Raw genomic sequence first — 25,501 nt, forward strand, 5'->3', positions numbered from 1 at the left:
TCTTCGCTTGCATTAAATTATGTAAATTGGATCTAAATGTTGCTTCGCTGCTCATTTTTGTATGTCAAGTTGGGATGTTTGAGGACAGAAGAGAAAACAAACCCTGCTTCGTGTTGCCAGCCAACATAAAGGGTTAATCTGCATACGTGGTGAGATTATAGTCTTCACTGTTAATACTGGTTTATTTTAATTATATATGTTCGATATTGCTTGCATCATGGATTTGGAAATGCCCAGTTAATACATATGTAAATCCTTGTGCCTTCAGGCAGGGCTTCCAGGTCTTTAGGAAATATTGGTTGAGAAACCATAGATGCGATTTAAGCTCAGAAGTGGGATGCATCAACCTACTTGTTTTCTTACAATTAGCGATGCAACCGTTAATCCCGTGCAGCTATCTTAGCACTTGAAAAAAAGGGGGGTTGAAAAGATCACACCTTCCCTCCATCGTTTCTCATCTTCTGCCATCCTTTCCACTTGTTCAGAGAGCATGGGGGAGCGGAAGATGGAACTGCTGTCCTCACACCAGAAATAACATTTTCGCTAAGCAAGGGATTTCATGAAGTTGAGAGCAGTGAAAAATGTTCCTTAGCAGCTCTTAGAACCTTGCAGAACCTTCGTGAGAAATAAGTCTTACAACAGAAAAAACCAAAAGGAACCTGAGTGCGTTGTGATGTAATGGGGGATACCTGAGTGGTTAGGAACATTCCAGGATGTTTAAAATGTCATCAGTGTATTCTTCTCACGTTCCCATTCCTCCCACATGCTGAGCTTCCTTGGGGTATGCCAGAGTTAACTTTAGTATGAGTAAAGGAAATAGATAGTGAAAGGGATGGGAAGGGAAATGGAAAGGAAATGGAAAGGGAGAGGGAAGGGAAAAGGAAAGGAGGAGGAAAAGGGAAGGGAGAGGGAGAGGGAGAGGGAAAGGAAGAGGGAAAGGGAAAGAGAAAAGGAAAAGGGAGGGAAAAAAGGAGGGAAAAAAAAGAAAAGAAAACCTTTTGAATGGATAAGTACCGCAGCAGATTGGCCACAGAGGGGACACAGTCTCTGTCCATGGAGATACCTGAATTCCAACTGCCCGTGGTGCTGGGCAGCGTGCTGCAGGCAGCCATGCACCCAGAGGGGCTGCGAGGAGTGCTCTCAGTGTCACTGAAACGAATAACACTTCTCAGTTACAACTAAAAGTGTGATCTCTGAACAGGATTAATGAAAGAATAGTGTTCATTTCTTTGTTTCTTTTCTTTTAGCACTTCTTTTAGGGCACTGTTTGCAAACAACCGTGCCCTTTCACACCTGCAGCACGGCAGTAACCAACCTGAGAGCAACCCGAGCAGTTATTTTTTCCTTCCTGCTGAAAACGTGTTGCTTTCGTGCCCAGTTGCTACGATATCACAATTGTTAGCACTATCAGCCTGCAGTGAACATCACCGAGGTGTTACCACGGCACTACGAGAGAGCGGAGGAACCTCACGAGCTTCTTCCTAAATCACTGAGTTACTTGAAAATCCCATCGTCGCTCTCAATATTTGACATTGTTCAGGAGCTGGAACAACGCGATGCATTCCCCTGAACCAGGCCCTGAATGAGCTCTTTCTGTAGCTCAAAGCAGAGTGGTTTCTAACAAGGACAAGAATTTTGGCCCGGATCACACCACGGTTTCAGCTCTCACTGGTTGTTTCTAAAGCACCACATGTAAATTCCAAAGGTTTTAACAGTTGCAGGTTACACTTTATTACTATTACTTTTTCCCAATGTCACTTTATTTTGTGTGCGTGGAGCTGCACAGTGTAATGAATTCTGTGTGCTTGCAGCTGGCACCGAGAGCAATGTGCTGTTAGAAAAAGAGCAGCTTGTTCCACAACCTTTGCATCAGTGCATCTGAGAGTGGAAAACATTTCTTCCGTTCCCTCCGTGGTGGAGATAAGTTCACGTACTGCACTTCAGAAACACCGTGGTTGTTTCATTTGTGGGATTTCTTTGTGTTTGTTTGTTTGTTTGGGGGTGTTTTGTATTTTCTTCCCGTGTGTGTCACCTTGGCATGCCTGGTCCTGCACAGCTCTTCCCAGGAAGGTAAATTTAATCTGCTCAGTTCCCTGAGAAACAGGTTTCCTTGAGGCAACTCTTGATTGAAACAACCTGATTTCTTGGGGAAAAGAGAGTTTAATCATCATACATTTGTTTTAGGGTAACTGTAAGAACATCATATACCAGTGTAGGCCACAGATGTGCTCCCAGGGAGGGAACAGCCCTACGAGGACAGGCTGAGCGCTGGGGCTGTGCAGCCTGGAGAAGGAAGGGCTCTGGGGAGAGCTGAGCGCGGCCTTCAGCCCCTAAAGGGGCTGTGAGATGGGGACAGGAGGTTTAGGTTGGATATAAGGAGGGTTTTAAACGAGCTGTGGCACAGGTTGCCCGTAGAGGTGGTGGTGCCCCATCCCTGCAGACAGCCACGGCCAGGGGATGGGCTGTGAGCACTGCTGGAGCTGTGGGTGTCCCTGCTCAGTGCCATAGGGTTGGCACAGACGGCCTTTAGGGTCCCTTCCAACTCCAGGCATCCCGTGTCTCTCAGTATGCTGAACATTAACAGCAACAATAAATAACATGACACTAACACTTGGGTCCTGTGGGGAGATTAAAACAAAAACCAGATGGAAAAGAAGGGCAGAGAGTACCACGGCTGCGACTGGCTGTACAGAGAGCCTACAAAAAAAGCGATTTCAGCTGCTCACAGAGGAAGGCAGGACTCCTCGGGAAACCCTTACAGGTCACCCAGTCCGAGCGCGGCTCCATCAGGTGGGCGCGTTCCGCATCCCCGCGTCCCGCAATACTTCTGCCGGGGCAGCGCATCCCCGGCCGGCGTGCCCGCTGACCTATGGTAACCTCGGCGCCGCGCTCCGCCGGGGTGAACGACCGCCGGAAAGCGACGAGTGCCGCTCGCTCCGCCGCCGCCGGCCTCGGCCGTCCCCTCCGCAGTCACCACATCGCGTAGCAACACCCCCACGGGCCCCGCCATTGGCACGGCCGCGCCCCCGCCCACTCCTCCCCGCCCCCGCGTTGGGTGCCGGCCCGGCGCTGCGCGGCCCTTTCCCTTTGTGCTCCTCGGCCCGGAGCGCTGCGGCAGCGCCTCCCCCCCCCCCCCCCGCAGAGTTGCCGGAGCGCTCGGGCGCGGCCTTCCGCGGGGCGGGGCTCGGCTCGCTGCCCTCCCGGGTCAGCCTCGGCGTGCCCGGGACCCCCTCCTCCTCCTCCTCGTCCTTCTCTTCTCCCCCCTCCCCCCTCTCCCGGAACGGCTCCGGCGGGCAGGGGCTGGCATCACCCCGGGGCCGGCTCAGGGCGGCACTGCCCCGGCTCTCATTGGACTGCGGCGAAGAGTAAACCGTCAGCCCATGTGGCGTGGCCGCCGGAGGTGGTGGCTGCTTAAATAGCGGTGGGAGCTAGAGGGAGACAGTGAGGAGAGCGCGGAGCATCCGCCGTGCGCAGCCCGGCACCGGCCGCCGCCGCAGCGCCCGAGTTCCCCGCGGAGAGCGCGCCCCGCCCCGCACGGATCGTCCCGGCACGAAAAGCCCCCCGCGCTACGCAGGTACCCGCGGACGCGGCCCGGATCTCCGCGGCCTCCGCTCCTTCCTCCGCGGCGCGCTCCGTGCGGTCCCACCCCCGAGGAACGAGAAGGTTCCGCGCAGCCGCCTCGTGGCGCCCGGTGCCGCCCGACCCGGCGGGAGGACGCGTCCCCGGCGGCGGGGCGGTGCGGCCGGGGGCCGGGCCGCTGCTTTGTGCTGCTGCCGGCGCTCGGCCATCTTGGCGGCGCGGGGAGGGCGGCGAGGGCCGCTGGCTCCGTGCGGAGCGCCGGCACTGCCGCGCTGGGGGTGATGCGGAGGGAGCGGCGCGGCGAAGGCCGCGAGCGGAGAGTTGGGTGTGCGCCGCTCGGGGGGTGGCTCCGATAGGTGCAGCGTTCCCCCTCCCTTTTTATTTTGTTTTTTCGTTTTGTGGATTTTTGCTCTCTTGCTGCCCGCCCCGCTGCTTGCACCCCGCTGTGGTTTGGATGCTGCTGTTTCATCCGGGGTGTAATTGCTGTCTTCTCCCTTCTGCTGTACTTCCATATGTCTCATTTTCCTAACCACGTTCCTACCCTGGCAGAGGGGGAGCAACCCTCTGTACCCTTCCAGCTACGGAGCACAGATTTTCCCCAGCTCAGAGCTTAGGCTGAATGGAGCTGCGTTGCACCCGTTTACTTTCCCTCTCTCCTTGGGAGAGCGATGTCAGAGCCTTTAAGAGAAAAAATGGAGAGGAAAAAAATACCTCGATCCACTGGAACAAAAGGTGAACCTTCTGAGCTCTGCATTTCTTGAAGCAAACTGGAAATAATGGCATGCATTGGAAGGCCACGTTTAGCGAGTGAGTTTGGAGGACAAAGGCTGTGCAGGGAGAGCAGTTACAAAGAGGTATTTCCAACAAAAGTGATGGCATAGTGGTGCTGGGGACTGTGGTTGGTATAAATCAGGTGTGCTCATTGAAAATCAGCGGGGCTGCATTGGTTCTGTGAACGTAACCTCACCTTTCTCACCTAGCAGTCCTGAACCTGTCTGTGTTTCCAGCCAAGAAGTGCTGTTTCAAATACAAAAACCCACCACTGCTTTTCCATTTGTCTCACGGCCAGCGTACAGATCCTGCCTGCAAGCAGGAAGGGACATTGAAAAGGTCTTTGTGAAGTTGAAGCTGTGATGCTCAGATTGACATCACCCGATGAAATGAAAAGCATTCCCTGTTTGCTTCTGTGGAGTTGTATTTTTGGAGATGGGCCTTACAGCTCCTGGCAAGAGAAGCTCCAGTGCAGTGGTAGTTTTAATTGTACCTTTTTCAAATGATTATAAGAGATGAGGAAAGCTGGGTTTAGGGTGCAGTTGGATTTATGAGCTAAGGAAGCAAACCTTTGGTTGCTGTCTGTGCTGAAGGAGCAGTTGGGGGATCCTGGCTGGTCGGGGCTGCCTGGTGGCACCAAAGTGGTGCTGAGGATTCTGTTCCACCGCAGTGACAGCCATCAGAATAAGGGTGAAATAAAAAAAGTAGTACATCCCCGCCTGCTGTGTGTTGGGGGCTCTTTCGTTGTGTCTTTGCACTTTCTTCCTCCCTCCCAACGTCCCTTACTTAACCTCAGGTGAACGTAGGTAGAGCAGAGAATAAGTGAACTGTTCTCTTTGAGATCAGTGAGTTGGGTATGAGTACGAAATCAAACTGTCCTCTTTCCTCTCCTACGATCTCAGCTAGAGATGGCGTTAACAACGATTAAGGCTTTTCTTCTTGGTTGAGAGTACTGAAACAAGCCCACCTTGTCAAGCAGCCAATGTGGGAGGCAGATAACCAGAGCACGAGTGTAAAATGATGAAAGCTGTTACTAGTCAATAACACCAGAAGGGATGGTTAGTTATTACTAGTCTCAAATGGAATGAGTCAGCAATGCAATATCGTTGCAAAAAGAGATATTGTGTAAATGCAGTGAGGTGATAGTTTATGCCTAAACGAGGTTACTGCCTGTATGTTCAAGGCTTTGCTGTTTTGTCTATGAAAACCACAGGGAAAACAGGGGAAAATGGGTGCTGGTGTCTGGGTGGATCCAGCAAAACGCAGCCTTAAGAAACCAGAGGATCCCTCTTATTCCGTCTTTCTTGGTCTCCTCTTCTGACCTGTCGCTGTTTGCTTTGCTTCTCAAATGTCATGGGAATGATTCCTTATGTATATTTCCTGTTATCAAATCTCCTTTAAAACAGCGTGATGTCGGTGGCCTCAAACACTGCGTACCATGTATCATCTCAAAGGGGTCTACAGAGTGAGCACTCAGTGCGTGGAGGTGCTGGAATGTAATGTCTGGGGCAATGTCAGACATTCACGTAGTTCGTAAAAGAAGCCCAAAGACCTCATGGGTGGGAACATCTGCTGGGATCATTCATGATTTCTTCTCTTCCCACTAGTTTTCTGCAGTAACACCTCTACTGTCTGCCACTGTTTTTCCTAGCAGGCCTCTGGAGCTCTTTGTCCAGTTCTCTGTGTACGTAAATCCTTACGTTGTGGCTCTTATTGCCCACTTACCCGTCTAAAATTAACTTCTTGGCCTTTATTCTACATTTTGATTACCACAGCATCTTATTTTTTTGCTGCCTTTGACAGTCTTGCTCAACTGTGCTCATACCATGCTGGCAGAAAGGGCTTTGCTGATCCGTTCCACTTCTTGGCTGTGTCAGAGCAGTGCTGTCTCAGGGTTGGCCGTACCTGGATGGAGCCCTTTGGGTGCTCCAGAGGAAGGGGCCATCCCAGATGTGAAGTTTTGGTCTTGGCATTTCTTCCCTTAGAGATCCTCACCTAGGATGGCGAGGTGTAGGGCTGCACCGTTATTGCTGTGTGTGTATTGTCTTGTATCACACCTGGACTGTGAGCTCCGTGCCCAGATCCGTTATTTCTCTGCAGAACTGCTGCGTGTGTAGCAGAGCTGTGCTCTTCTGTTGAGTCTTCCAAGTGTGGTTACTCCAAGAGCAGCACTGACCCAATAGAGATCTGTGAGGGCAGAGCAGAGCAGGCTGGGCCTGGCACCACCAGCTTTGCTTTTGGGAGGTGTTTTCTCATCAAGGCCGTTAAGCACTTGGCCCTTACTGTTTCCCTTCTGAAGTGAACGCTCAGTGTGGAAAGGAAATTGTGCTGTCTGAGGTATTTAATGCCAGGCTGAGAAATCCCAGGTGTCCTTTGGAGAGCACTTTGGGTTTTGCTCCCAGGAGTGGGCTGGGTGAGGTAACAGCTCTTCTGCCTCAGAGCGTTGCATAATTCCACAGTTACTCCACAGATCTGAATGGAGATAAGCGCTGACAGAAAGAGGAGTACAAGGGATCTGGGGATGGATGGTGTGTGCTGTACTGCCATAAAAGGTGGGTGAAGTGGAGGGCCATGAAGTCCCCGGGCAGCTGTGATGCTGTGAGCCATGCAAGGCCTAGTTGATGCTCAGAAAAATCCGGCAGTTTCTGAAAGAGGGTGTGAAACCGTTTCCAAATGAAATTTCTTGGGCTGGAAAAAACAGCCCCATCCGAGGGCTCATCTCCTCATCTCCAGAGTTCCCAAAGATGCTGTCCTGCAGGGGAGGAGATCAAGTCCCATCGTGACCCAGTGGGAACACAGTCTGCACCAGAAATAAATGTCAGGTCTTCCATGGCAAAGCATTTCTTTCAAAGCTATTAAAGCAGGCTTACAGCATGCAGCTCTCACTGTGGTTTTTTTTGTTTTGTTTTTTTACTTCTTAAAAATCCCACCTGTCAACTCTGGAGGATGCTTTCCTCTACTTAGCAGAAGGATTGAAGGAAGTATTGTGAATGCTTACTATGTCTTTTGTTAGTGCAACCACATGTGCACATATAGGGGGGAAAAAAAAGATATGCATCTTGCTTGTCTGCATAGGGTCTACCAACTGCAGTGTGAGCTTAACTGGAACATCTGGTTAACTTGCTTTCATTATGCTTAGTTAATGCATTTTCAGTGTAATGCAGAATGAGTTGTAATGCAGAATGAGTTGTGTGTGTTGGCTGTGCTGTGATCTGGATGGGTCTCTGAGCACTGATGGAGCTGGGGTGTCCCTGCTCACTGCAGGGGGGTTGGACTGGGTGGCCTTTAGTGGTCCCTCCTAGTTCAAACCATTTTGGTGGTTTTATGGCTGGTTGTGCTGTGTGGTGTGGTGATCTCATGTGTTGTATGAATGCAAGTTCATCAGGGTATTCCCTGATACAGAATCAGATCCTTTCAGCCAGTTCTTCTTTTAAAGCTGCCCCTTCCGTCCTGTGCACTTGATTCCTCATTCCCAGTCTTCCAGACTGCAGCAGCGAAGAGTTCAGAGCTTAATTAAATGTTTTGCATATAAAACTTCTCATGTCAGGTATTCAAAACAACGCTGAGCTGTGTTGTAATCTTTGTGTGTTTTTCCTTCTGATTTTTGCTGTTTTCTGTTGATCTTCCACCATGCTTTTTGATTATTGATTCTTGTTAGTATTTCACTTTGGAATGATCGTAGAACTTGTTTTGCTGCTTGCAAGGTTTGCCTTGTAATTATGTATTTTACTATATGTATTTCATAATTTTCCCCACCCACCTCTGCTCCAGCATGTTAATCTTTCTTCTCTGCTGACTTTACCAAAGGCAGAGCTGCTCTTTAGAGATAGACCTGTTCCTGTAGGATCCCCTGGTTCTCAGGGCCCAGTGCTCCCTCAGTTCTCCCATCCCTGCTGTCTCCACAAATCCTACAGTCCGTTTGATTATTTGGGATATCTTTTTATACCAGAGGCTCCACAGGCTGTCTCAGTGTGGGTGTTTCCTCCCACCGATCCACTTGTTTGTCACAGCTTGTTAGGAAGGCAGGAGAGCTGTTCTATTGTGAAGTCCTCCAAGTCTTACTGCTTTCTTGGATCTCAGTGACAGGGAGAAGTTCAGAGATGGAAGACGTGGTGATTGCAGGCATAGCAGGAAAGCTGCCGGAATCTGAGAACTTGCAAGAGTTTTGGGAGAACCTACTGAATGGAGTTGACATGGTCACAGAGGATGATCGGAGGTGGAAACCAGGTGAGTGCTTATTGTCTTTCCTTTCAGAGCTCAGAGCTTTTCAGAGGCATTATCCTGCGGAAGGAAAAGATTAATCGGATGCAAAACCCTGCCAGAGAGTTTTAGTTCACTTCGGCTACGTGGCCAAGGAGTCCAGGAACAAAATGCTCCCATAGAAGTCTGAAGAAATGCATTTTATAGTCATATCTCACAGTTATGGCTAGTTACTGATATGTAGTATGCTTCTGGCAGGGCAGCTGTGCAGCGTGAGTCTGGGACCTGCTGCTGGCAGCTGTGGCAGTAAGACTTCTCTGCTGTTTTTTGGAGTTCAGGAGTAGTAGGGGGACTCCGCATCTGTGACTTGTGGCTTTTTAGAGAGCTCTTTTCTGCATGATTGTCCTTCTGAAATCAAGCTGGTGATTTGCAGAAGGGAAGAGCAGCTTTTTGTTTTTATTCTGAACCACTGAGTCAGTCTGCTTATGTACTTGGCATATCTTACCCGAATTCAAATGCTTATAATCAGGTAGGTGCCTTTTGCTACCATATGCAGGACAGTCTTTAAAAAATCACAATCATTTTTGTTAATGCAGCATTCTGATTTCCAAATGAGATTAAGAGAGATGGGTGGATAAGTTTTATGCAGCACTCCAGGTGCTGCAGTTGGAAAACAATGTTTCATGTGTAATTGAGAATCAGCTGTGGTCCTTCCATGCTCTGTCTCAGCTGGTAGCTATTTCTAAGCTAATGTAATCCGTGATGTGATGTCAATTTTTTCTTGTCAGGAATTTACGGACTGCCCAAAAGAAATGGAAAGCTCAAGGACATAAAAAAATTTGATGCCTCATTCTTCGGAGTCCACCCCAAACAAGCTCATACAATGGATCCTCAGCTTCGCTTGTTGTTGGAAGTTTCTTATGAAGCTATTTTGGATGGAGGTAAGCAGATGAATGACTCGAGGGAGAAGTGTGCTGAATTGCTCCTGGGCAGCAGACATACACCTGTGTGAAGAGATCACTAATGAGAGAAAGCCCTCACAATAGGGAAGAGACTGAAGAGCTGGTGCAAGGGTTAGAACAAAAGTCACTTTCTCTGGAGCTTGAACTAGGAAATCTGCACTGACTGACAGAAAATCTCTCCTGGTCTCATATGGTGGAACCATTGCTACAGAAACATTTGAACAGTCAACAGCATGGGAGCTTTTTGTATGCTGATGTTCCTACACTCCCTGCTGTACTGTAATATTCCATAATAGATCCCTTTGTTAAAGGCACAAGAGGGAACTGTAGAGCAGAGGAAAGATGACTCCTTGAGAATTCTTATCCATTGCCTGGAGAAGGTTTGCTGGGGATTGTGCTTCCACAAGCAGGAACCTCCTTTTTCTTGCTGCTAGACTCTTAAGCTTTTTAGTTACTTGCACAGAGCCAAGAAGATAATTCTTTGTGTTAATTAGTTTCATGTCTGAACATAAGAAGACATGGAAAAAGTTGTAACCGACTCACTGTTAATGACAAATCAACGTTTCATGCTCTGCTGCTGAGCCTCAGTCCCAAGGCTTGAATAGTCTGCTTGTCTCCAGGACTCCTGCAGCACAAAGGAAAAACAGCAGTGATTGGTGAAAGTTGGATTTTCTGTGCAGTTTTTTTAGAGCACAGTTGTTTCTTGTTCCAACTTGTTGGCTTTTGTGACTGAGAATTTTTCTTTTCTTTCTTGTATTCCAGATCTGGGCTTTGTTTGTGTACAGGGATAGGTATCTGTGTGCTCACACGACATTCTGTGTGCTGCAGCTTTTTCACTTTGTCTGCTGCTTTTCTTTGCACTATAACTTTGATTTTTAGCTTATCTGATCAATATTTAAATCATTCATATCTACATAAGGTTCTAGCAATGCCTGTCTAAGTTGAAAAGCTATCTCATATATTTATTGCTATGAGATCTATATCATATATATCTCTCATATACATATATTTACATACATACAGGACGCAGTATGTTTTGTCCAGTAGCAAAGTTCTGGTGGGCTGTTGTAATAAGCAGATTGAACAAGCAGGAGCTCTGCAGAAGGTCTATGACTGAAGCAGGTAGAAGGGTACCTAGAAGCAAGAGAGCAGTGCTGCAGGCCTGTCTGGAAGGGACAGGATAAAGCTGTGTTTCGTTAATGGTGCCAGCTGTACCTGATACCTCTGCAGTTTTCCCCTCATGGTGAGTTTGTCTGCTGTAACCTACTTTCCAATATCCCTGCAGGCATTAATCCAGCTACCCTCCGTGGCACAGACACAGGTGTTTGGGTTGGTGCAAGTGGCTCAGAAGCTGCAGAAGCCCTTAGCCAAGATCCAGAAGAGCTTTTGGGATACAGTATGACTGGCTGCCAGCGTGCTATGCTTGCCAACAGGATTTCATACTTTTATGATTTTACAGGTAAGTGCCCCCAGACCTGTCAATACTTGCTGATCGGTAACTGCAATTTCAGCATGGTTGTACAGCTGTTTCTCTGGAAGAGTGGGATGGATGTGGTGACATAAACTCCTTTAGGATGAAAAGTTAGCCTGCAACTGCTGTAAAGCAGCATGAGAGAAGTGAAAACTGTCATATGACTGCGTTGAGAATCATGGTAAGGCTTTGGAGTTCAGCTATTGAAGATGGCGGTAGCTGGCATCCATCTGAAAGATGTCAGGAGATGTTCTCCTGCCTTTAGGACTTGGTGTCAGCTGTAGAAGTCAGCAAGCCCAGAGGCAAACTGACTGCAAAAGGTGGCTCTTTTTGAATAAAGTGAGAAATAGGGAGGCACCAGCCTGAAATTCACTAGAAGTGTAGATGTGGCTTGAACTGTGTATATATTTGAAGACAGAGGGATGGGAGTCACTCTGGAGAGCAGAGATCACAGCAAGGATAGCATGAGGAAGTGGGGGTGATTTTTCACCCCTGTGAATAGGGAAGGGGGGTGTTATTTGCCTACATGATGCTGTCATGTCTTTTTAGTTGGTGGAGGTAGAGAAGAAAATGTGAAAGGTACCCCTAAAGCCAAACTGAGTGGGGTGTCTTTTTTTTGTTAATCTCATCCTAATCTCTTATTAACTGGCAAGCAGGAGAGGTGGTAAATCTTGTCTCCTGGTGTATAAGGATTATCTGTAACGTTCTGATTACTTAATACTTTTTTTTTTTTAAATGTGTTTGTCCTGCAGTCCTATCCTGTAGTCTTTGGAGATTAATTCCAGAAAATGAATGGTTTAGAAAAAGATTTCCTCCCTCTTTGTTTCCTTAGGACCAAGCTTAACTATTGACACAGCCTGCTCCTCCAGTCTCATGGCTCTAGAAAATGCTTATAAAGCAATTCATCATGGACAGTGCAGTGCAGCCCTGGTAGGAGGGGTCAACATTCTGCTCAAGCCCAACACTTCTGTGCAGTTCATGAAGCTGGGCATGCTTAGTCCTGATGGTGCCTGCAAGGCTTTTGATGTTTCAGGTAAGGCATTACCATGAAGAATTGCCTTATAGTACGAGATAAACTTGATGTTGAGTCTGTGATGTAATACTATAGTAACAGTGCAGATAACTGGTCCTATTGTTGTTTTTAGGTGCACTGCTTGGGACTTTTTATCTGTGTTGCATTCTCCTTTAAGCCTAGGAAATTACCTGTGGGAAAAGAAATTGCATGGTTTATTTCTGTGCCGGGGGAGGGAGTTTCTTTCCTCACTTGTGATAAGAGGTGGACATCAATCTAGGAGTTAATTTTTTAAACAAATATACCTATTGTACTCCAAAGCAGTGTACTTGAAGCAGTAGGTCAGGAGTGAAGCCACCTTAGTGCATGGTGGTTTTACTGCTGCACAGATTCATGACTTATTCTGTCTCTGTTCTCAGGAAATGGATATTGTCGCTCTGAAGCTGTTGTTGTTGTTCTCTTGACCAAGAGATCCATGGCTAAACGCATCTATGCCACAATAGTCAATGCTGGGAGTAACACCGATGGCTTTAAGGAGCAAGGTAAGTTTTAGTCTCTGAAAAGTGAGATACCTAAGAATTGTTGAGCCTACAGTCTTTTTCTTCATCAGAGAAGGGATACTGTGGGTTTTCTGTTCATCAGATACATGAGTTTTTCATTGATCATTTGGTTTGGCTTTTTTTGTTTTCAACTTTGGTGATACAAAGTTCAGTACCCTGTTTTGTAAAGGAATAAAAGTGGTGAGTAAGAGGTGAGTCCTGTTACTAGTGTGACCTTCCTCAGGATATATCTGTGCAGATAGCCTTCCAGTCATAGTATTTTTTTTTTATTTTAACTTATCTGGTCAGTATTTAAATTGTTCATAGTTCTACACTTCTACGTAAGACTCTAGCAGTGCACATGTAAGTTGAAACTTCTCTTCTTCTGCTACTGTCCTGTTTCTCCCACTCATGGAGACACCAAGTCTCACATCTTTTGCTCACTATAACCTAGTATCAGTTAACAGAATATACTACGTTATACTATATCTTCCTCTGGTACTCTTAAGTCATTGGTTTCTTCAATTTCTGGTTCTTTGGCTCTTCCCAAGAAGAGGCTAATTGTGTTTGTTGCAAAGCTTCGTAAAGGTGTCTTCTTGACAATTCTTGACCTGGGAGCCTCAACCTATTGCTAAATCAGAACAGGAAGCTTCTGCTGGGGGAAAGGAGTTGATGACAATTTTGGTCCTAGGTGTGACATTCCCATCTGGAGAGATGCAGCAGCGGCTGGTTGGTTCTCTGTACAGAGAATGTGGTATCAAGCCTGGAGATGTGGAGTATGTTGAAGCTCATGGGACAGGAACCAAGGTCAGCACAGGCTTTTTGTTTTGGGTGTTTCTTCCTTCTTGCCATACTTTCCAGTCAAATTATTCTTCTTTCAAAATGAAGTAATGCATTTCTTTTACTTCTGGATTGTACACAGACTTCTTAATTTTTTTGTTTGTGGTGTGTTCTTGAAAGTATTGATCGTTCTGATTATTTTCTTGCTAGGTTGGAGATCCACAGGAAGTAAATGGCATTGTAAATGTCTTCTGCCAGTGTGAAAGAGAGCCTCTGTTAATTGGATCAACCAAGTCAAACATGGGTCATCCAGAGCCTGCCTCTGGGCTTGCTGCATTAGCCAAGGTAAGACATGACTTGTGAGGGGAAGCATGGAGGGCTAGAGTCTTAGGTGGGAGATTGCAATAACTAATGATAAAAGTTTGGGGTTTTCATTGCCAAGAGAGTAGTTAATCCTTTGGACTGTTTGTCTCCTCCATCTCTCTTGTGTTGTTGAGATGCTAAGTGAGTTCTTTGGGATGAGGCTACCAGCTTGAATAACTTACTGTCAGCAACCAACCTACTAACTGCATCTGAAATCAAACTGTCATATCTCAACCATGGCTGCTTAGCAGAGAGCTAAGAGAGCTTCTGTCCCTGCTTGGTTGATAGCTGTTTATTGACAGCAGTGTTATCAGAAACAGAAGAAAGAAGATACGATATTTTTTAGCAGCCAGGAAGACTTTTCAGCAAGACTGTATAGCTTTGCAGTTAGGAAGTGCATGGGAACTAAGCTTAAAACCACTTAACCACCGAACTGTCTGCGTGGCCCTAGAACTTGCCTAGGTGAAGTTGGTACTACCACTGTGACATTGGTGTTGGTCTGTGAAGGGTCACTATGCACACATAAGTGGAGCTGCTTTTGTTGTATGCTATGTAGTCATTTATATGAAGAAAAAAAAAAAAACTAACAGCAAAAGAATGTTTGTCACAAGAAAGCGTGGAGCATAGAGTACTCTGTGTCTTCCAGGTCATTCTTTCTCTGGAACATGGACTGTGGGCTCCGAATCTTCATTTCAATGATCCAAATCCAGATATCCCTGCTTTACATGATGGCTCCTTGAAGGTGGTTTGTAAACCAACACCGGTGAAAGGTGGCCTCGTCAGCATCAATTCTTTTGGTTTTGGAGGTTCTAATGCTCATGTTATTCTGAGACCAAATGAGAAGAAATGCCAGCCTCAAGAGACTTGTAACTTGCCAAGGCTGGTTCAAGTTTGTGGCAGAACACAGGAAGCTGTGGAAATACTAATTGAAGAAAGCAGAAAACATGGAGGATGCAGTCCATTTTTAAGCCTGCTCAGTGACATCTCTGCAGTTGCTGTCTCTTCCATGCCCTTCAGGGGCTACACACTTGTTGGCACTGAGAGTGACATCACAGAGATTCAGCAAGTTCAGGCATCTGGTAGACCACTGTGGTACATCTGCTCAGGTGGGTCCACAATTTCTGCATTCTTCTGTAGTAATTAATCTTGTGAAGTCTTGTGCTGAAGAATAGAAAACAACATTAGTGCACAAGGAACTGGCACACAATCTTGTGATATGCATAGGAAAATCGTGTTTCCTGTGTTTTAGCTAATTGTCCAATTTGTCTGTCTGCTGATGTCAGTAAAGTCCAGGAGAATGGAAAAGCTTAACTTAAAGGGTTTTAGAAATGTGCAGTACTTTATTATTGGGATACAATGGAAGTGTGTGAGGTCTGCCCCCTGTTATGGAACGTTCCCAAAGCATGCTTTCTCCATGCTTTGTCCTGCAGGCATGGGAACACAGTGGAAAGGAATGGGTCTGAGCCTTATGAAATTGGATCTGTTTCGCCAGTCAATACTGCGCTCAGATGAGGCTTTGAAGAACACGGGACTGAAGGTCTCAGACCTGCTTCTCCATGCAGATGAGAACACTTTTGATGACACTGTCCATGCATTTGTTGGACTAGCTGCTATTCAGGTAAGGCTGAAATGAGTGGTGGAAGAAGAGGGTCATGGGCACAGGAGCGTGTTCTGCTAGCGTGGCTGCTTAGTAATGCTTTGTGCCAGTTGATGGAAGGTTGTGTTGTGCACTCAGCAAATGGTAGACACTTGCTGGAGATCTTGAGCAGAGTGAGTTGCACCCGTTACAGTTTTGGGCACTGCTCCTTGCAAGATGCTCCCAGGAATTTTGATGTAAACTGCTCTGTGCATGTATCTGTGTGTGTGTTATGTGGGGTAGCTTCTCTAAGGGACTAAGGAATGTCTAAATTTGTGTAAATGTCTGAGCCAAGAAGTAAGGTTCAATAGAGTGCCTTCTAAAATTTGCTCTAAAACTGAGCTGAATGATGTTCAACAAAGTCTTTTTAATTCTGGATGAGTGTCAAAGTGGGGTTCATTGTCTCATGGTAAGCTAGGAGCAGAGCTTTTAAAGTGAACTGAAAAGCTGGGCTTGGCTCTTGCTTTGCATGAACATGCTCTTGGCAGCCTCCTGTTGTTTGAAATAGCTTCCTAGTGGAAAGGCCTGAACAATGGTTCTGGAGATGCTTTGAAATTGAGGCTGGAGCTGCTGTTGGGGGGAGGGGAAGGAGCGAGGTCAGGAGGAAAGTCTGTACAAAAACCGTGTTTTTTTGTACTATGCTCAGCACTGTTGTGTGCCTTCGTATCCTTATACTGCTTGGAATCACTGATTCTGCTTTTCCTTGCAGATTGCCCAAATTGATGTGCTAAAGGCTGCAGGTCTGCAACCTGATGGGATTTTGGGCCACTCAGTGGGAGAACTAGCTTGTGGCTATGCAGATAATTCCTTAAGTCATGAAGAAGCTGTTCTTGCTGCTTACTGGCGGGGTCGATGTGTGAAAGAGGCCAAACTGCCCCCAGGAGGGATGGCTGCTGTTGGTAGGTACACACCCTTATGCTTCATAGCACTTAGGAAGAAGCTTTCTCCTGGTCAAGCTGTACTCAGTGTTTCTGTAAATGTTACAGTGTGATCTGCTACCCACCAGTTTGTCCTCTGTGGCTTTATGGTGACCTGAATGTTTAAAAATAAGATGGCTCTTGGTATCGTAAAAATAGAGAACAATAATGCTGCAGCAGTCGATTAAAAACAGTGAAACACTTTAGAGAAGAGCTGTTCTAGGTCTAATGAAATGAATTTGACTATGTTACCTGTTGGAATCCTAGGTTTCTTATTTTAGCCAATGCTATAAAGGACTACCTACCTAACTCTTCAGCTTTATTTTGCTCAATATTAAATGCATTACATTTTATCATGGATCTTAAAGTGCTGCATCCATGTAATGTTTTTCATAATCAGACTTGGAATTCAAGCTCCTGCTGTGACTTGTACCTGCACAATATATGGCTAGATTCTGCATATGATAAGCTAGCTTAAGTCAGTTGAGAGCTGTTTGGCCATCAGCTTCTGCCAGCTTCCTCAGCACTTGAGTAAATCCACAGGCCCTGACTGGATGTGAGTGCGAGTTTGTCTAGGTGTTCTCTAGCTAGATTCTCATCAACCAAGTGATGGCCCAAAGATTCACCTTCTTCCCTTGTACTCAATATCCCAGTGATAAAAAGAATATTAAAGCCATGAGATTAATATTCTTTGCTTTTGCAGTCACTTTTGGGTAGAAGAGGAATATCTGAGTTAGGTGTGGTGATTGTGCAGTGAATGCCTCCTCTCATGAGGCTCACTGCTTGAAATCCATTTTTGTCCCAAACTCTTCTTCTGCAGGTCTGACGTGGGAGGAATGTAAGCAGCGCTGTCCTCCAAATGTGGTACCTGCATGTCACAACTCTGAGGATACTGTCACTGTTTCAGGGCCTCTGGTAAGCAAGGAACTGTTACAGTGCATATCACATCTGAGTGGAAACTCCAAAGTTCTAGTTTGGAGAAAATGTGAATTTGAGTTAAGGTTCAGCTGCCTGGAAAGAGAAGCAGGGTTAAAGTAGTGGGAGGGGACATGATGCTTGAACACTCCAAGTTTCTCTGAGGGGAAGTAAGCTTCAGTAAGCTAGTAATTACAGATTGCTGAATATTCATGTAGCCATGGGCATAATGAGTGATGAATGATGATGCGGAGAAGGACAATAACCTCATTACAGGTACAACTGCCCTTAAGTGGCAAGTACTAATGGGCACAGAGGGAGTACAGTGATTCAAACGTGTCAAAAATGTTGTGAGCTGTTATTTTCAGTTATCTTACATCCTTCTCAGGACTCTGTGAGTGAGTTTGTAACCACACTGAAGAAAGATGGGGTATTCGCAAAGGAGGTGCGCAGCGCTGGAGTTGCATTTCATTCCTATTACATGGCATCCATTGCACCCACACTGCTCAGTGCACTGAGAAAGGTAATACTGTTGAATCGTGGCAAGCTTGTCCTCTGTTACCTGCATTCCAGGGTTGGTGGATTGGGTTGAGTGGGTTCCTTAAGAGGGGAAGGAAAAATTTCCAAGAGCATCTGTGAGACCTGAGATTGAAGTCATGTCACCTTAAGCTGAAGGATGACCTCAACAATCAAGATAAGAAAAATGCCTCATGAGAGGGGAGTGAGGGCTGCTTGCTTTTGCCTGTCTTACTGTTGACCTGTGATGTGTAACTCTTCCTCTTGTCTCTCTTCCTTGCCTGTCTGCAGGTCATTCCACACCCTAAACCTCGTTCAGCACGGTGGATCAGTACATCTATCCCTGAATCTCAGTGGCAGAGTGATCTTGCTAGGAATTCCTCTGCAGAGTATCATGTGAACAACCTAGTGAACCCTGTGCTGTTCCATGATGGCCTGAAGCATATTCCAGAGAATGCTGTTGTAGTGGAGATTGCTCCACATGCCCTTCTACAGGTATTGTATTTGATTATGTCAGTGTAGTACCATATCCTACTGCTAGGAGGGAGATGGGAGGTAGAAGAATTGGGGAATACTGTTTTGCTTTGGTTTCGTGGTTGGTTGTTTTTCCAGTTCTGAGAATATTCTTCCTCCAGTACCTGAAGTCTTTCCCAATTTTAGGGGTTTTTGTTTAACGGATCCCAACACACTCTCACTTCCCCATCCATGCACTCAGTTTGTGGCCATCTTTCATTGTCGTGCATTCTAGGTAGCTGATGGTTAGCTCTCCAAACAGTGCAGCATGGGAAATGCATAACTGTTTGGACTGAATTAAGTAAGCATGTGCAAAAAGCAGGGCAGAGGGGAAAAAATCAAGACTAACAGGCCTTCTCTGTGGAATCCAAGAGGCAATTTGCTTGGGAAAGAGAGACTTGTATGAAATATTCATGAAATTCTGCTAAGTGACTACTTGGAAGACATGCAGGTTCTTGGGTGGCTGGAAGGGTTTTATGCTGTGCTGCTTCTTCCCAGTTAAAATGTGCAGGCTCCAGCACCTGTCACAGAACTCCTAGAGCAGAAGCGGTGTAAGAAAGCAGTTTCTCTTTAGTGGAGGAGAGGGTGAGGGGGGAAATCAGAGACAAAATAGTAATGCCTTCTACTGGTGACTTCTGAACAATTCTTCATCAGGCTATCTTGAGGAGAACTTTGAAGCCAACTTGCACTATTCTACCTTTGATGAAGAAGGACCACAAAAATAACCTGGAGTTCTTCCTAACGCAGGCTGGAAAGATTCATTTAACTGGGTAAGGGAGGCTAAGGGAGCAAGGGTGAGGGGGTATCAGAGAATTCAAGCCTCTTTAGCACGTGTGTCCTAACAAGTATTGAAATATTCCTTCAACAAACTTGGGGAAAAGAACTGGTTTTACACCTACACTTAACATATTTTATATGCTCACTTAGGAAACGTTGCCTTGGGTTAGAGACTGTTTGGGCTGGGAAGGTCCCTTTCAAAGAGAAGTCCCATTCCTAAGGCCTGGAAACCTGGAACTGACTCTTAGAAATAAACTTTGCATCTCATAGACTGCTAGAATTACAGATTTGGCTGCAGTAAATGCTTGTGGCACTCTTGGGGATGTCTCAGATGGGGAGCCCAAGAATGAGTACTGTCTGACCTTTAAGTAACACGATCAAACTTTTCTAAATCCTTCCTCCCCTCTTCAGTTGTCTTAATCCTTTTTGTCTTCCTAGGATAAATGTTCATGGAAATAACTTGTTCCCTCCTGTGGAATACCCTGTCCCTGTGGGAACACCTCTTATTTCTCCATATATCAAATGGGACCACAGCCAGGACTGGGATGTTCCAAAAGCTGAAGACTTTCCCTCGGGTTCCAAAGGCTCTGCATCTGCTTCAGTCTACAATATTGGTATGTTTGTAGTTGTTGTTGTTTCCCTGCTTTACTTCTGTTAGGAAAAGAGGTAGTGGCCTCAAGTTGAACCAGAAGAGGTTCAGGTTGAGTATTAGGAAAAAAATACTTGCAGAAAGAGTGGTAATGCCTTGAAACAGACTGCTCAGGGTGTTGGTGGAGTCACTGTCCCTGGAGGGATTCAGGAAACATAGCACTTAAGGACATCAATTTACGATCATGGTGGTGGTGACAGTTTGCTTTGATGATCTTTGAGCTCTTTTCCAACCTTAATGATTCAGTGATATTTATAAAAATAGGAGAAGGATACTTCAGGGATACTCAGTACCCTTGAAGCCATATGCTGAAGCTTAATGTATTATTTATTTATTTATTTAAATTTAATTTCAAGAAGACTAGATACGTTCCTGGAATGAGTTAAATGAATATGAACAGAGAAGGAAATTGTCCTGTTTTGAACTGACAACAGTTTCAAGAACTTCATGTTGTCAAGCAGGATTGTTGGGGAGACCACGAGAATCCCTTGAGAGCGAATGATCTCATTTGCAAGATTTTATTTTTTTTTTTGTAGGTTTTACACTTTTTTTTTTTTCCTATCTCAGATGTGAGTCCTGACTCTCCTGATCATTACTTGGTTGGTCACTGCATTGATGGTAGAGTCCTGTACCCAGCAACTGGATACTTGGTGTTGGCCTGGAGAACTCTGGCACGGTCTCTTGGCATGGTCATGGAGCAAACAGCTGTTATGTTTGAAGAAGTTACCATCCATCAGGCAACTATCCTTCCCAAAAAGGGTAAGTGACAGATGCTGACGCAACTGCAAAACTATAATGAAAAGAATGGAAGGAAATGCAAAAATGAAAAGAGAAAGTGAAGAAGAATGTGGGGGAAGAAATGAAAGGAAGAGTGCAGCATGACTGTATGAATTCACTTCTTTGTCTAGACAAGTAGCACGTCTTGTGGCCATCTCTATTCCTTGTTGGGTGGAATGAATCTGGAAGTGGTGTGGAGGATGGAGGAAGTGAATGACCTCACAGTGCTGTCTTCCTCAATGTTTCTTGCAGGATCAACACAGCTGGAAGTACGGATCATGCCTGCTTCTCACAGCTTTGAAGTGTCAGGGAATGGGAATTTAGCTGTGAGCGGTAAGTAAAAGAGAGGTGTGTTTGTGCCCTGGACTACTCAGATCTGTTATGTATGGGCATTGATGATTCTTATTCTTGCCACTGTGCCCATCAGGGAAGATCTCCGTCCTAGAAAATGATGCTCTGAAGAATTTCCATAACCAGCTAGCTGACTTTCAGACTCAAGTAAACACGACTGCAAAGTCTGGCCTCTTGATGGAAGATATTTACCAAGAACTGCATCTTCGTGGATACAACTATGGACCAACTTTTCAGGGTGTCCTGGAATGCAACAGTGAAGGTGAATTTACTTTCTGTAAAAGAAAGATTGAACATGGTTACTGTGTAATGGGGAATATTTGATCTTTTTTTATTCAGTTTGTATTAATCGTCACCTAGCTATGCTTCATGGAGTAATTATATTTTTAGTGTGAAGATGGAGAGCAATTAACAACTTTCCAAACATAATGTCAAACATTTATTTCCAACGTAGAACTGATTATTGGAGTTTACAGGGGAAGCTGGGTGCATACAGCAGATTGTAGTTAAGGAATAGCTTCCCATATCTAATGAATGACAAGATCACAGTCATGCTTCCCCTCTGTTTTTTTTCTGCAGGAAGTGCAGGGAAAATTCTGTGGAATGGAAACTGGGTAACCTTTCTTGACACCCTGCTACACATGATAGTCTTGGCTGAGACCGGGCGCAGTCTGCGTTTGCCCACCAGGATTCGCTCAGTGTATATTGACCCTGTGCTTCACCAAGAGCAGGTGCTCCAGTACCAGGACAACATAGAAGGTAACGTCTTCTGTGCTTGGACTTTGACCCGTTGCTTCACTTGCTGTGTTTCAATGTTTGAATCCTAATAAGTAGGATGGGTCCTAGAGGCCTCTCTCACTCTTCAACCTATTCTACAGGTCCCTCTGTGACAGTCTGACATAGCACCCACTGTTCATATGGTAATATTGAATAAAGTCCTTAGAATATTTGATGCAAACTTACATTTATTTCCTGTCTTTCAGCTTTTGATGTTGCTGTTGACCGCTGTCTCGATAGCCTCAAAGCAGGAGGTGTTCAGATCAATGGACTTCATGCCTCTGTGGCACCACGGCGACAACAGGAGCGAATCTCTCCCACTCTGGAAAAATTCTCCTTTGTTCCATATATTGAGAGTGACTGTTTGTCTTCCAGTGCCCAGCTTCATGCCTACCTGCAGCACTGCAAAGGTAGGGTGATGTTGGTTTGTTTTCACGTTAGGGGAATCTTCCAGCCTGCCAGATTTGAAAGGATCTCTTTGTACTAGTTCAGTCCTTAGAGCACTTAAACTCTGTACAAGACTTCAGCAAGAGTCCTATGTCTGTATGCTTGCTAGAAACTAGAAGCTGCTTCTGCCTGAGGTACATCTAGAATGTGAGCAGGAGTAAAGCTGATGCACATGGGCATTCATCCTTCTGTAACACTCCATGTGTCAGATGGCAGAACCCTCCCTATAAAAAGAGAGACAGAAATCAGTGTCTTTATGGAGGAATCCAGTCTTACTTCAAGAGTTAAGAGAGCTTATTTCCTCAAGTTTTTGGTTTTCTTTTGTTGTTGGTGGTTTTTTTCCCCTGTTGACTGCATGGATGCGTCAGGTGACGTGTCTGTTCCCATTTAACTGCAAGCACGAGAGTATATCCAAGGAGAAGTGTTTTAGATGAGACATGCTTAAGAAAGTTTGTGCTTGCTGTAAGAACAGAATCAAGGAGTCGTAGTCTGTTCTGAAACCAGTAGTAGTATAGAACAGTGCTCTTTGGATGGGGAGACATCTGCTGTGCCCAACTCATCTTCTTAAGTGCCTCTTTGTCAGAGGGGAGGAAAGATTGACTATGAGCTTCTTTTCTTTGGGTTGGGAGGGGAGAGGGCATTGGGGATTTTGCTACATCTAGAGACAGTACTTTAGTGTTCTGTTCTGGTGAAGTGACTTTATGCTTCTCCTTTGTCTCGGCAAAAGATTTTTTTCTTTTTCTAAATGTTCCAATACTGTCCTCAGAGTTCTTATTTTCTTTTTAATACTGTTGCTGATCTCATTCAAGATGAACTGTTTATTTCTTTATAAAGAAGTCACCTTCTAACCTTGGTATCTGTGGAAGCTTCTTATTTTCCTCCACAACCACCTTAAGCTCTCATCCATCAGAGGCTTTCTGTTAGTTGCCTTCTTCTAGTTGAAGCCTTTCCTTGTGTACTTTTGGTGGTTTAGATTGCCTTGGCATTAGCCTGCTTGTCTTGGGGGCTGCAGCTTCTGTGTGATCTGTGGTTACAAGCAGGTACAGAAGCATGCACTGTGCCTTCTTTGTGATTAGGCTGATGATACAAGGTGCTGTGACTTCAGCTGGTATAGCAAAAGCAGAAGGGGACTCCCTCCTTGGAAAGAGGGAAAGAATCTTCTGAAAATGTGACTCCTCCTTTCTTACTTTATTCTGTTCTATAGGCCTGATCCAGAAGTTACAAGCTAAGATGGCATTGCATGGTGTGAAACTAGTCATCCACGGCCTGGAGACCAAAGGGGCTGCTGCAGGGTCCTCACCCACACAGAAGGGCCTTCAGCATATCCTTACTGAAATCTGCCGTCTGGAACTGAACGGGAACCTTCATTCTGAGCTGGAGCAGATTGTGACTCAAGAGAAAATGCACCTCCGGGATGATCCCCTTCTCAATGGCTTGCTGGATTCTTCAGAACTGAAGACTTGCCTGGATGTTGCAAAGGAGAACACGACCAGTCACAGGATGAAGATAGTGGAGGTTAGCTGGAAGCCTGGGATGGGACTGCAGCTGATGTTTTCAGGCTTCCCAGTAGCCTGTTACTTCTACTGTTCCTATTATAGTTCTGAATGCTGTCTATTCTTTATCTTGATTTCCTTCTCTCCCTGTCTTTTGTCTTCTCATAGGCTCTGGCAGGAAGTGGACGTCTGTTCTCTCGAGTCCAAAGTATTCTGAATACTCAGCCTCTGTTGCAGCTGGAATACATTGCCACTGACTGCACCCCCGAAAGTCTTTCAGCTAATGAAGCAGAGCTACACGATGCTGGAATCTCCTTCAGCCAGTGGGATCCCTCTAGCCTTCCCTCTGGAAATCTGACCAATGCTGACCTGGCAGTATGCAACTGTTCAACAAGTGTTCTAGGGAATGCAACTGAAATTATCTCTAACTTAGCGGCTGCAGTGAAAGAAGGAGGATTTGTTTTGCTGCACACTCTTCTTAAAGAGGAAACTCTTGGGGAAATTGTCAGCTTCCTTACAAGTCCAGACCTACAGCAGAAGCACAGCTTTCTGTCTCAGGTAAGCGTCCTGGAAGCTCAAATACTTTCTCAGTGGTTAGTCTGGAGTCTACCACTTGCATACTCTGTTGTGATAAATATTAATATGTTGCTTTATGCTGAGGCTCTCTGTTGGAGTGTATAAAAGGAACACATTCAAATCCTGTGTGGGATTTGACAGTATGGTTACTACTCTGTTTTTTGCATATCTGGTTGTTTGGTAAGACTAGTATCCTAGCCAGAGCTTTGAGATGCTTGTACTACTGCATTCTGAGGGGATTTTAAGGTAGGAGGAATAGTCTAGACATGAAATAGAATACTCTAATACTAATGGAATACAGATTTGTACTGAGGCAGTACAAAACTGATGCCAGGATGTCAGCAAGAGCAAGAAAATGGTGTTAATGGCCTGTTGCTTCTGGTGGAGTGGTTTTTGGGGAGGCTCAGCATGGAGTACAAGTGGTGTCTTGTGGTTTTAATTGATTTTTTTGTTCTTTACTTTCCTGTTAACTGTGTTTGTACTTGATTTGACAGGCACAGTGGGAGGAGTTGTTCAGCAAAGCCTCACTGAATCTGGTTGCAATGAAGAGATCTTTCTTTGGCTCAGTTATTTTTCTGTGTCGACGGCAGTCCCCTGCCAAAACACCCATTTTTCTGCCAGTTGATGACACTCATTATAAGTGGGTTGACTCCTTAAAGGTGAGATTTCCCACGTTTAGAATATTTGGCTTTCCAAATCTTTACACTTTCTTAATGAGATTTAATTTAGCAGTGTTACGAGGGGAGAGAAGGGGGGGGGGAAGGAGGGGAAGAAAGTGTGTTTGTGTTTGTTCAATTGCTTTTTCCTGAAATACAACTTCTTCAGCTCTGCCTTGAGGACACAAGGGATATTTCTTTTCTGTGGTTCCATGTAAAACAATCTGGAATTTGTCCTGTAGGAGATCTTGGCTGAGTCATCACAGCAGCCTGTGTGGTTGACTGCCACCAATTGTGGGAACTCGGGAATTTTAGGGATGGTGAACTGCCTTCGCCTGGAAGCAGAGGGCCACAGGATCAGGTATGGAAGTATGCCCATGAGTCACACCTGTAGATGAGCTGTTTTTGTTAGATTCTTTTCAGACTTGCAGCAAAACAAAAATGTCATTTCTTGGCCTCTAGGTGTGTGTTCGTTTCCAACTTGAGCCCTTCATCAGTTGTCCCACCCACCAGTCTTTCTTCCCTGGAGATGCAGAAGATTATTCAGAGAGATCTGGTGATGAATGTGTATCGTGATGGAAAGTGGGGTTCTTTCAGACACCTCCCATTGCAGCAAGGTACCTTCTTTGAGGATCACTTGCAGTGCCTAGGGGAACAGACTTTGGATAGAATATAAGTAGCTATTGTTTTTAGACTTTCATTAATAAATGGGTACCTTCAAACTCTTCTGTTTCAGCTCAGACTGAACAGTGATGTGCTTGGGTGCTGGGAGGAGGACTAAGGTACTTAGGGGTATGGATAGAATTGCAGGGTGAGAATGGGAT

At 45.6% G+C, this 25,501-nt stretch overlaps 1 protein-coding gene across 1 annotated transcript in view; it reads left to right on the forward strand.

Annotated features, from left to right (window-relative positions):
• Positions 1–4,204: 4,204 nt before the first annotated feature.
• The window catches only part of FASN (fatty acid synthase), a 32,142-nt gene continuing 10,845 nt past the window's right edge, over positions 4,205–25,501 (forward strand). The window contains exons 1-26 of the mRNA XM_065735246.1: positions 4,205–4,433; positions 8,431–8,577; positions 9,339–9,491; positions 10,798–10,971; positions 11,816–12,016; positions 12,415–12,537; positions 13,226–13,341; positions 13,525–13,659; positions 14,324–14,783; positions 15,108–15,295; positions 16,023–16,212; positions 17,051–17,145; positions 17,534–17,668; positions 17,953–18,156; positions 18,829–18,944; positions 19,390–19,565; positions 20,168–20,359; positions 20,630–20,710; positions 20,805–20,990; positions 21,308–21,487; positions 21,712–21,915; positions 23,157–23,467; positions 23,614–24,003; positions 24,516–24,680; positions 24,920–25,038; positions 25,140–25,294. Of these exons, the coding sequence (XP_065591318.1) occupies positions 8,451–8,577; positions 9,339–9,491; positions 10,798–10,971; positions 11,816–12,016; positions 12,415–12,537; positions 13,226–13,341; positions 13,525–13,659; positions 14,324–14,783; positions 15,108–15,295; positions 16,023–16,212; positions 17,051–17,145; positions 17,534–17,668; positions 17,953–18,156; positions 18,829–18,944; positions 19,390–19,565; positions 20,168–20,359; positions 20,630–20,710; positions 20,805–20,990; positions 21,308–21,487; positions 21,712–21,915; positions 23,157–23,467; positions 23,614–24,003; positions 24,516–24,680; positions 24,920–25,038; positions 25,140–25,294 (4,576 nt within the window). The 5' untranslated portion in view covers positions 4,205–4,433; positions 8,431–8,450. The remainder of the gene's footprint in view (positions 4,434–8,430; positions 8,578–9,338; positions 9,492–10,797; positions 10,972–11,815; positions 12,017–12,414; positions 12,538–13,225; positions 13,342–13,524; positions 13,660–14,323; positions 14,784–15,107; positions 15,296–16,022; positions 16,213–17,050; positions 17,146–17,533; positions 17,669–17,952; positions 18,157–18,828; positions 18,945–19,389; positions 19,566–20,167; positions 20,360–20,629; positions 20,711–20,804; positions 20,991–21,307; positions 21,488–21,711; positions 21,916–23,156; positions 23,468–23,613; positions 24,004–24,515; positions 24,681–24,919; positions 25,039–25,139; positions 25,295–25,501) is intronic.

This window comes from Cyrtonyx montezumae, unplaced genomic scaffold, assembly GCF_038088225.1.
Source record: "Cyrtonyx montezumae isolate F1298 unplaced genomic scaffold, pur_monq_1.0 scaffold_19, whole genome shotgun sequence".
NCBI lineage: Eukaryota > Metazoa > Chordata > Aves > Galliformes > Odontophoridae > Cyrtonyx > Cyrtonyx montezumae.